At 36.4% G+C, this 12,056-nt stretch overlaps 1 protein-coding gene and 2 long non-coding RNA genes across 5 annotated transcripts in view; 2 read left to right on the top strand and 1 right to left on the bottom strand.

Moving 5' to 3' along the window:
- The first annotated feature begins 3,184 nt into the window (after positions 1-3,184).
- The window catches only part of LOC143178006 (uncharacterized), a 30,359-nt gene continuing 21,487 nt past the window's right edge, over positions 3,185-12,056 (top strand). For 2 of the 3 annotated variants that reach the window (XR_013001697.1, XR_013001696.1), the window contains exon 1: positions 3,185-3,392. This is a non-coding gene — a long non-coding RNA (uncharacterized LOC143178006). Of the gene's footprint in view, positions 3,393-9,152; positions 9,283-12,056 lie in introns of those variants that run through there. The other variant, XR_013001698.1, reaches the window with a different exon arrangement.
- LOC143178007 (uncharacterized) lies at positions 3,870-7,081 on the top strand. Its single transcript, XR_013001699.1, has 3 exons — positions 3,870-4,488; positions 6,581-6,784; positions 6,919-7,081. It is a non-coding gene; the product is annotated as an uncharacterized LOC143178007 (long non-coding RNA).
- Positions 4,851-11,786, bottom strand: Oseg2 (intraflagellar transport protein Oseg2). Its single transcript, XM_076376386.1, has 14 exons — positions 11,441-11,786; positions 11,179-11,322; positions 10,983-11,095; positions 10,738-10,923; positions 10,243-10,656; positions 9,410-10,039; positions 8,881-9,327; positions 8,079-8,814; positions 7,436-7,996; positions 6,893-7,336; positions 6,510-6,833; positions 6,003-6,419; positions 5,331-5,942; positions 4,851-5,200 (listed from the first exon to the last, which is right to left on the bottom strand). Exons 1-14 carry the CDS (start codon positions 11,477-11,479, stop codon positions 5,063-5,065), a joined length of 5,205 nt encoding a protein of 1,734 aa, XP_076232501.1. The 5' UTR covers positions 11,480-11,786; the 3' UTR covers positions 4,851-5,062.

The following is a 12,056-nucleotide window of genomic DNA, read 5'->3' as shown; positions in this document are numbered from 1 at the left end:
TACCCCTCCCATAATGAATGATTGCGCCTGCGTTTTTTTAGCTCTAAGAGAAGAAAATTTGAAAATAAGATGTTGAAAGTGTTACTTTTCTGGACCGTGTCATGAAATCTCAGTAACAGATGCACCGATTTTTATGAGATCAGGTTTAATCAAAAGATCGTACCAACATTATTTTACGATAATATCATTGAATTTTAGACCTGAGCTACGAATCCAATACTATACACGATTAAAGTTTCTCGTACGCAAAATTTTAAACAATGTACACGGTAATGTTGGCCTACCCATACTTGGCGTCGTGGCACAATCATACCGCTTGAAAACAATGTGAACGGTAGTGTGGGGCTACACCCTGCCTATACTTTGCGTCGCAGCGTTACCGTACCGCTTGATATGAAAAATATTATAATGTCTCTTAATCAGCATAAGACGAGATACGTAATGTTATTTTTTTTCATTTTGCCTTGTGAACAGGTCACAGTCTTGAAAATGCCATGAGTATTTTTTCTTTTTGTTATGTAACAGTTTAGTCTTATTTTTGCTCGTAGAACACTTTACAGAAGTATGAACGGAAAAATGCAGGACACTCTGTATATCACGGTTATCACAGCTGGATTTTACACCTTTAACCCTCACCCTGAATCACAGCGGCGAGTTATTATTAACTCCAATATGGTATTAGAAGGATTAAATGAAATCCACATAAGGTTGTTTTTATTATATCGTATCATATTTACATAATATCAGGATAAAAAGTGTCGAAGAAGCCATGGGTCATACTTTAATCGTTCATTTAAAAATTGATATTAAAGTTCATTAAAGTTCCATTACTTTTTATAATTCTATAAGAAAATCAAATTTCTAAATACAAATTTGAAAATCTTCTACGGACATTGGCCTGGCATTCCACTCAGTGTTGTTAGCCGTGGATTTAAACACTGACAGCGCCTGAGCAAGGCTTCCACAACTATGCTTCTAGCAAGTCAATATAATCTTATTCGAAAGTCCCTGTATCCTCTAGATCTAGTTCTGATAAAATCAATGGAACTATATGTACTTCCGAGCCGAGCGCGAGCGGCTGAAAATGCCTGGAATCGCCCATAAGTGGTTTCAAGGCCGACTTCAGCAGCAGAGTGGGGAGTCGTTGAAACTACTCTAAAGCTGTTTCTCTAGGAGTGGGAGAGCCGCTCAAGTAAGTTCACTCGATCGCGATTTCGAGTGTTGCCATGTGCTCGTGGGCACTTTCTGATTGTGAACATCACTGTACTATAAGGATGACGATTGAACTTGAAGCTTCGCTTACGGAAACTTAGGTAAAATTCAGAGGAGCACCCAGTACCGTACCCTAACGACAGCGATTATGTGGGAGAAATGTACTTGAGAGCCAGACTAACCCAAGTTTAATTGATCCAGTGACGTGTTATCAAAGATAACATTTTATAAAGATAGATTGTTTTTTACCGTAGTCATTTTTTGGGATGCATGAGCTTTCTAATGGTCGTTCCATTTACTAAGTGTTTTCTTTATTAAAAAATTTTTGAAATCTCTGCGAGATGTTACGGTTTTTTGCGGTGTTATATTTGTAGCTGATTTAGCCATTTTGTCGGTGGATTTATTGCTCAGTATACCTACATGAGATGGGACCCATGTTAATGTTATATCTTTGTTAATTTTTCTCAATGAGCTATTTACGATTTCTTGAATCATGGGTTCACTGTTTGTTTGATGTTGTAGTGTCAATTACACTTCTTAAATCTGTAAATATGATAAGCCTGGTGCCATTATCAGATTCAATAGTTTGGAGAGCGGCTTTTATAGCGTAGGCTTCACAAAAAAATATGGATCATGTGCTATCCAGATTGTATTTCAGAATTTTGTTGTGGTATATGATTGCACATCCGTTACCCTTTTTAGAATAAGAACCATCAGTATATATCTTGATGTAGTCGACAAATTCTTTTATTTTTTTCTGAGAATATAGCTTTGTAGTACAGAGGGTTTGTAGTCGATTTTATACAGTTGTTGAAAAATTCAGTTATTTTGTGGGGTTCTGACAACCATGATAGTTTTTTTTGAAAATTGGTGAATTATTACAGTTGGACGTTTAAAAGTTAAATCTTTAATATATCGGTTCACTCGAACTTAGAGTGGGTTTGGAGTGCATGGCTTTGATTCGTACATTTCCATATACCTGATTGACCAGATATTATTGTAAAAAGGGTTACTATATATTATTACTGTCTCTGGTGGGACAGAGGAGTGAGCTGACGGATATTCCACACGCGCGGCAAGTGCGTCCGCGCGCATGGGGATCTGCCGCGGTGGGAGAACCCACCAGAAAGGCGCGTGAGGGGCTGAGTGACCCTGAGCCGCCTGTTGAAATTAATTCTACCATAGGCAGATCACTGAAATACATAATTTTATTCGTCTAAAGTTTAATGGTAATTCATTGGCTTCACTTAGGATGCTTAAAACTGGGCTTGATTTAAATGTTCCGAGTGCAAGTCGTAATTCCGTTTTGTGAATTGAATTTAACATATTTAACATATTTTAACATATTGGTACATCCGTAATCTAATCTGGATCTTATATATGCTTTATATGTATTTAACATAATGACTTTGCTTGCTCCTCAATTACATAAAGCAATGGATTTGATGATATTCATGCGTGTTATGCAGGTACTCTTGAGGTACTTGTGGTGTTATGATCAGGTTAATATTTCATCAAAATATAGACCTAATATTCTTACAATGTTCGACTTTTTCGATTCGTCATTGCCAGTGCACAATTTGATCGTATTGTTGCAATTGAAGTCTGTGGTTTACGCTTTGCGACTTTTTGTCCTTATATGAGAAAGTTTTGCACTAGAAATGGTTTCATTCGAAAAAAAAAGTTTAATGCAACTTAGTCAATTCATGATTTTGTTCGAACCACTCTCTAAATTACATTAAAATGCTTAAATTCTGTAGCTGTGAATGGTTGATTTTTGCTTTACTTTGTAACGTTCGTATTTACTAAGCACCAGAAGAATATCGTTAAACTACAGCACGAATTGACTGTGCTCCATTGAACTTGTTCCTTTTGAAGGAACCCTTTCCCAGCTCTGGGAATCTTCATCCCAACATTCAGCCAATACGGACAATACGTGTGAGAGGAAATGTAATTACATTTCCTCTTTAGGTTTGCCTGTTAGCGGCCATATATTTTTAGAGAGAATACAAGAAAGGGTTACTGAACAATGTTTGGCGTTTGAGGGATTTATGATAGGGACTCAGAAGAGGATGAATAAGACTAAACAGTCGAAGTAGCAACCGATGACTGATGACTACGTTGGATCTCCCAGCTATTGGATGTTGTGTGACTGGAAAAAGAGCGAGTATTTAGAGATGGTAAGTGACCCGACACTGTATTACTAAAAAGTAGGAATATTGTTCCTAAAGAATCTGGCCACGGAGTAGGGAAGACTGCTTTTTGGTAAGAGAACTGTAATGAACCACACAACACTTAGGTTTGCTAACATGCCAGCATTGACCATGCTTGTTAACGATAACGAACATATATGTATGTAGTGTCATACTAGACCTAACAATGATTTTATAATTTTCGTATAAATACTACGCAGCAGACAAGTAATTAAATATTTAACGATAGAGTGATGAGTCAAACAAATAGATGAGTTCGGAAAAAAATATCGATGGCGCGATAACGGAATTGAGGGGTTATGTAAGACGGTCATGTGAGACCACGGAAGACGTCACCGTTACCTGGCAGAAAATCATGTATATCGTACGAAACGAGGACAAAAATCAGGAGATTATTGTTTTCACAAATTAGAAAACTTACCAAAACTCTAATAATATTCGACGAGTGTTTGATCGACTCAGTAATTGGCAGCATCCCTAATACAAAACATACAGTCCACACAATACATTTGGCAAATATGAAAAATGTAAACGAACTAGATTTATTCATGAGAAAAATGGAAGAGATGCCATTGCAAAATTAGTAACAAAAGATAGCATCATGACTATCGTATCAAAAGTGCCAATCAATTAAAAACACAAAAACAGAAACAAATCGTGAAAAAGAATGGCTGTTAAACAAGCATTTTAGTTTCGGAAGAACAGAATGTTATGCAAAAAAGTTCAAGAAAACACGAGAACATCGAGGGTACTTGTTGTTAATGCAGACTCTCAGTGAACCAACTCTATACAGGATACGGGCTGTGAATAAAGATGGTGAATACCAGCCATGTAGCTATAAAACTTATTTATATTATACAGCAAGGGTAGCCAACGAATGACGAATTAAAGAGAAGTGATTACCAAGGAGCATACGTAGAAAACAGGACATTGATTTCATTATTATCGGAATGTAAGCACCATACGTAGAGGACATTTCCTGAAGTATCTTTCCACAAGGGTCGACACCTAAGAAGACAATTTTGGACGTTAAGCCACGTATAGATACAGTTGGTGGAAACAGGTGACGATAACAACATTTCTTCTTTTTTTGTTATCTCTAATGGCATGGAAAAAGAAACAACGTTGCTGCCATTGCCTGTTTCCACCAATTGTATCCGACCTTATTTTGAATTTTATATTGCGGTCGAATGATTGTGGATGAGTGCCAAATGCTCCAAGTTATGTGATTAAGGATGGACCATTGAGCTATATACCTAACTGGAGTGCGTACTGCGGAAGGGCGGCCGTCCAGGAGAGGCAAGAACTGAGGTGATGCTATCGCAGTCTAACCATGCAGGCACGTATATTGTTGTCGTTTCAATACCCCCTCTACAGTACAGCAATCAGTAAGACAGGAATAATAGGAAAAACAAGGAAAGATTCACCCGAGTTCGGATCTCTCGCTTTGACCTCCCTCCCTCCTTCTTTTTCTTACAGGGGTCCGCACTCCAGTTAGGCATATAGCTCAATGGGATGGACATAAAGTAGGTCATAAAACTGAAATAATTTAAACATACTCATATTTATTATTAATAAAAATTCCATTTTTTTTTAAATATTTCAATGACAAAGTAACGTATATATAGATAATATCTTTAGAAAGAATAACTAAGAACTGGTCCACACCACTCCTGAACAAAAGCAAGAATATCATTTAGTACTGAATCTTGGGAAACTTGACGTGCTACATTCATTAGTTTTGTCCAGTCATCACGATCTGCTATACGCTCACCCTTGTTTAAAAAATAGGAAATATTACACCATAAATAAAAAAAGTATAAAAATAGTAAAAAAAAATTTTCAGTTTAAACTGTGCTATTTACTAGTTACCGGTGGTTCTTTTTATTCAACTTTAATAAATACCTTTGTAAATCGAATAACTGGGCCTCGTATAGGAAATCCTGTTAAAATGCATGCCTGAAGAACCGCAGATCCTACGGATGGAGAACTTAATGAATTTATATAGACTCCTCGATGGTCAACTGGTAGTTCTTGCTCCACTTTTTGATCCATTGAAACTGCAAGCACCCATTCACGAACTTCTTCTCTTTGTTCGGCTGTCATACTCAAAGATTGAGGCAATGGGACCTCTACTGGAAAATCTGTCATAACTAGGTCATCGACATCAAGCACAGTACTATCGCCCTCTTCAATGCACTCTTCCAAATCCAAAAAATGATTTAGAAAGACGAAAGCTTCACTATGTAACCCAGCTGTTCGTGCTTCAATACCAGCTTCGTAGTAAGCCCGATCAACAAGAAGAATGTCAGTATACCGCAAAAGGCTTATAGATACCTTCAAAACTATACTAGAAAGTGTAGGATAATCCCGACACCCACATCTTACTGCCGAATAATGAGTTGCCTCGAGTAGCTTTTCAAATTTAGATTTAGACGTAATGGGAGACTTTATATTGTTGCAAAGATCCAAAAGAACACTTCGTAGAAGGGCTAAATGTTTGTATTCATAGTATGCCTGTTTAAAATTAAATTAATAGAATAGGAAAATTAGGAATAGTATTTGAGTTTTACCTACCTCTGAATTTAGAACATTCTCTGATAATTGAATATATAGATTAAAATTTTGTGGAATTGGAGGTATTCCGTATTTTGCATATAATTGCAAAGCTTCAAGGGGCGCATTTTCTTTTAAAAGTTGCACTGCTCGTTGCGCTATATATTTATGTAAAGTCTGAGTGCTGTGAGCGCTCGCTGTTTCAAACACTTGGTTCCATTTCCCTTCATTAGCTAGCAATTCTAAACCAGCATATATATCGATTTCTACTAATTTATCTATTTGACCATTCTTAGCCATAGCTTCTTTATATTTCTCTTCTAAGTAAGGCTCTATATCTGGTGCAAGTTCTGTTACTATACGTTTAGCCTTCTCCCACTCGCCGACCGATGCTAATGCATCAATGGCATCTTTAAGTCTATCTGCTTGCAAAAATACCTAAAAAAGAGATGTATAAATTATGTTATATAAATATTTAATATTGAAGTTAATTGAAGCTTAAAATTTAAAAGCAGTAGAAAAAGTAACCTGTGCAGCTAGAGCGTGTTCACCAATAGCAAATAATCTTGTACCAAGATCTTCACCGACTTGTATTGCAGTATCTGGGTCTGCTTGATGAAGTAAAATGTCTGCTGCTCGGATGAGGGATGATCTGGGTGCTTGAGGATCTAAAATCAAAATATCTAAAGCTGCTCGTACCTCTCCAACTTCTAACCACTTTCGAGCTTCCTCGAATACATTTGCACCAGCAAAAGATGCGCTTTTTTGTCCCAATTCGCGTCGAAGACTTGCTTCTTGACTGGGTAAATATTCTCTACAGACACGTAATGCTTCAGACCACATCCCTGCTTTCTATAACATTCAAATATTCAAGTAAATACTGGTCAAAAACTCGTATATTTGTTACTTACTTTGTAATAGTCAATAATAATTTCAGGTTTGTGAGCCCTCAGTAACAGAGACTCTGCGAGGGAATAGTCCTGAGTTTCGGCTGCTTCACTAGCTCTAACAGTGAGAACTTCTGCAACCACATCTTGGTTTATCGACTGTGCCAAATCTTCAGCAGCTTCCCAATCATGGGTGTGCATATACATTTGAACAGCTTCCATAATTTTCCCAGCTTTAACGAATTCTTTCTCAGCTTCAGAAAATTGACCTGCGTCCTCCAATGCAATTGCATACTTATAATGAACTTTTTTCTTTTGATCCACGCTGCCATATTTTGCAATCTCCAAAGCCCAATCAAAAAGATTTGCCTCGCAGGCTAACTCAAGACAACTATCGAAGTAATTTAAACGCATTAACAATCTCGCTGCTAGTTCTGGTGCTAATGTACGTGCCCAAATTAAAGCAACCTAAAGAAGATGAAAAATGATAGAAATTAAACTAAACGAAAGAGTACTTTTAACTATCGTACAAGTTCAATAATTATTTTAGTTTAAAAAAACGTTTACCTGTTGGGCAGCGTTATCCCCTGAATTTTGTTTAGCTACACGAAGAGCATCTTCCCACATATTAGCTGACTTATAAGCATTCACAGCACCTCGCCAATTTCCAGTAGCGAGATAGTGTTCCTCAGCTTCTCGAGGTTTACCCGAAGCATCTAATTCTTTTGCTAAATGCATGTGAGTAGCTTCGAGTAACTCTGGTCTATATTTTGCCACTAATCTCACCATATCTGTACGACGACCTGCTTTTTTGTACATTGCTATAACTGAATCATATTCGCCTATGGTAAGGTACAATTCCTCTGCACGTTTCAAATCATTTGCCTCGTATAGAGCTGTTGCGTGCTTAGCTAATACTTCCTTCGCTTTATCAGGAGTCATATATTCTTGAGCTATTTCATAAGCACGACTCCAACTGCCATTTTCTATATGTACCTCCACTGCGCGTTGAGGATCACCAGCACGAATAAATAATCTTTCTGCCAGATTCTTTTCACCTATAGAAGCAAAATACTCAGCCAGCTTTTCACACTGCTTCTTTATCATTGGGTCATCATCTTCAATTACCTGAAAATTCAAAATTTGCATTATTCATGCAATGGTTTTCGAGGAAATCATCTCTAATTAGTTGTTAATCAATTAAAAATACCTGTATAATTTGTAAACCCTTTCTCCATTGGCATGCATTGATAGCAGCGTCTAATGCTAGAGCAGTTTCCCCAGCCTCAATAAAATGATTAATTGCTGCATCATAATGACCAGCTGATGCCAAATGTTTACCCCAATCTCGCTCAAGGTCTATAACCAATGTAGGGTCTACTTTTCTCGCTAGTTCTAGTGCTCTGGCAAATACTCCCGCTTGAGAGTAACATTTAATAGCTTCTAAATATTCTGAAGCTTTCTCCAACAATTCGCCAGCAAGTTCCATTAAATTAGTTGATTTTAGAACTTTTACAATTTCATTAACGATTAATTTATCATGCATTAATTCATCATTAGCTAAAACTAATCGGGCTGCTCGTCCAGGACGACGTGCCTCTAAATATAATTTGACTGCTCGTCTGGGATTAGTAGCTTCCAAAATAGCACCAGCTCTAGCTGCTTGGCCACTCTCAAGCAGCCAGGTCAGATGTCTATCTCTGAGTTCTTGCAAACCTGGCCAGCCACGGTTCTCAGCCAAGATCAGTGCATCTTCCCAATGCCAATACTTTTGATACATGTCTAAAGCCTGGTTGAGTTCGTTTTGCTCTAAATATATTGCTTCTGCGGTCTTCAGTTCACCATTAAGAATTGCTAATTTAGCCCAACAATCTGGACTTGAGAGTGGATCATTTCCTGTATCTGCGCTATACTTTTCACCAATTTCCACGATGTTTTTTAAAAATCTAAAAAAGATAATGTAAATTAGAATCCAATTATTATCAGTCTTGAACTTCTATAATAATTAAAACCTAGAACACGCCACATCTCCAAGAGCGGCATAACACTTAGCGGCAATCAATAATTGTCTAGCAGCCATTGCGTTTCTGGCTACATTTTCCCACATAGCTTCAGCTTGAGGTCTATCTGTTAAGTCTTCAAGAAATAGTAGAGCTCTGCCGAAGTCATTGTCATGCAATGCTGTACCAAATTCAATTAAAGGCTCATCCAGCAAATAAGCCGTTTTACCACCTAATTCTTCAACTGTGACTGAAGTCCGACCATTCTCTCTAATGATATCTACAGCATCTCCACGAACAGGAATTAAAGTGGCAACCTCTGATGCATCGATATTGTACCAAACTGCCAATGTTTGTCCAGTTTGAGCTACTACCACGTCACTACCTAGTACCCACGAAGCAAAACTGACTCCAGTAAGTAGAAGGGTTCGTGCACCAACATCATCACTTAACCATAACCTGAATATTCATTTACTCATTAATATTTAGTTAGTCAAAATTCATACTTTATAGATCGTTAAGACAACAAAGAACGTGATACCTGGCTCTCTTGTCTCTCGACAGTAATCTGTGTCCTGTTTCGCTTAATTCTAACCAATCTACACGAACATCATGAGAAATTATCACAACAGTGGTACCTGTTATTAGATTCATTACACAAATAGTTCTAGGATCTAACAAATAAGCTAGTCTTTTATTATCTGCTGCACCAGGTGCTTGTCTTTCGTTGATTCTCACACTGACTACATGAGGATTTACTGCCTCTGTTCTCACAGAACCTAATGGTTCGTTATTGCCATATTCAACAATAGTTAGCTCACCAGCACAAAAAATTAAACATACCCTGGGGTATTCAAAGAAAAATTTTTCATTATTGCCTTTGTCTTCCCAAGGAATTTCACTAATGAGGTTTAATTCTATATCAGCTAGTAACAATGTATTGGCTGTTCGAGCTACCACGTTATTGTCAGAACGTCCTAAGACCTTTACATCCTCTATTTCATATCCAGTTTGTGATCTGATGATGACTGGTCGGTTGCCTTCATGAAGAGGACGAATAACCACTTGACTTGGTCCTACATACGCTACCTCATGACTGCCTCTTATCATTGTTTTTTTTAATACAGTTTCAAATTGTTCCACTGCCCCACAAAGGCTGCCTATAAGTAGTCTAAAAAAGATAGTACGAGATAAGAGAAAATATAATTGTCCTTCATTAATAAAACGAAAAACTATCTTACATGGCACAACTATTCTTGAGTAAATACTCATGATAGATTCCAATGCTTCATGTGTTTTTCAGGTATATTTTACTATATACTTTTAGGAACAATTAGCTAACAAATTGAAAGAATTTTAAATATAATATTTAACCTGGATCCATCACGGCGCCAAGATATCGCGGTGACGGTATAAAAATTAGGTAGCAACTTGTTATTAGCTTCTTCCCACATGGAACGTCGTGGGCTCCAATCTAGTATTCGTATTCTGTTCCAAGATCCAATAGCGATACTTTGTCCGCTAGGACTACAGCAAGCTACTGTGATTTCCTTCTCATTTTCACGGCTATAGTCGAAATTTTTTACTAGCTTTCCACGTGAATCATAGAAAGTTACTCGTCTGTCACATCCTCCTGCAAAGATGTGCGACTGAGGCCAGGCCAAGGCATATGCAGGACCACTATGAGTACAAATACGTCCAGATGGTTCATGGTTACCATCTACAGTTAAATAATACTTTATTATGCTACCATCAGCATGACTCGATAAGAATCCAGTTCCTCGAACACTGATATTTAATAAAAACAAATAATTACTTTTAGTACATACAATGACTAGAAAAGTAACACTAAATTAATAATTTAATTACTTAGAAGCTAGTGCAATGGTTGTAGAGTCAGCTGTATAAAGAGTCTGAGCTTTCTGAGATTTGATCAGGGCTGCACGAACCTTTCCATCCATTAAGCCAACAATAATAGGTCCTTCGATAAGCCAAATCAAGCAAGTAACAGACGAACTTTGACGGAATTTGTTACAAATTACTTTTTTCTCTCCCCTGTTAACGTAACATAATAAATTTTTTTGTTAAGACACCTTTTCACACATCTTACATACCATTGTTCTCCAATTTTATATATATAAATTATACAATCAGTTTGCCCCACTGCAATCTTTGTTGAATCTGGAGAGAAGGCTATACCTTTGATCATATAACTCTTCTTGCCAAACTAAAAGAAATATAACATTAAATTAGAAATTTACTTTTCATAGTATATATAATGTAAAAAAAGATGAATATAGTTATGAATACTTTTGAATCAATAGGTTTTGTTGAAAATTTGTCTCGTTTTATGCAGTTTTCATCAAACAAGTATATAGAACGATCAGATGATGCAACAGCTAATTTTAAATTATTTGGTGACCAAGCTATACCCACTATTCGATTCTCATATTCCTATTTTACATAAAAACAACTTATATTACGTATAATTAAACAGAATAAACAAGAAATCACAATACAGTAAAAGTACAATTATTCTTCAGAAATTATATCAATATCATATAAAACTTACATGAGCAGGTATGACATTTCCTAAATATTTGAGCAACATGATGCTTTTCTATGACATTTAACACCAATTAACACCATAGAATTCTACAAAAGACCGACTACATAGCCTTTCAGTTCGGTTGTTTTACCGCAGATTTTTGTTAACTTCCATGCGACTATGCTTACAACACATGGGATGGATTGTGTACATTTAAGTTGCTTAGCAACAGTTCACGATATCGACTCCTAGATTTCATAATGCAGTTGCAAGTTGTAAAAATTACAACATGCGTAGATTGTAACATTTTCCAACGTTTATATGGTAGAAATCGGTAGAATAATTTAAAAAAAAAAAAAGGTTCTTCTATTTGTATAAGCACCCAGAGGTAAAAATCTTAAGTAACTTTGAAAATAATTAAGTATACGTGTGTATACAAGGATTTAGTTATTTTTCAATGTATAATTCATATTATTTCCTTTCTAAATGTAAAATGTTAAAGATTTATATGTAAATGATATTCACAACACTTAAAATGTTAAATACTTCTAGTTGCATACTCAGTAATTAAAAACAGAAATCGACAAAAAATAAAGCTATTAAAATATTTTATTGAAATTTGAAAAATCATAGTAATAAA

This window comes from Calliopsis andreniformis, chromosome 4 (assembly GCF_051401765.1).
Source record: "Calliopsis andreniformis isolate RMS-2024a chromosome 4, iyCalAndr_principal, whole genome shotgun sequence".
Taxonomy (NCBI): Eukaryota; Metazoa; Arthropoda; class Insecta; order Hymenoptera; family Andrenidae; genus Calliopsis; species Calliopsis andreniformis.
The sequence above is the reverse complement of the archived record's forward strand: the minus strand, read 5'-3'. Positions and strand labels throughout refer to the sequence as shown.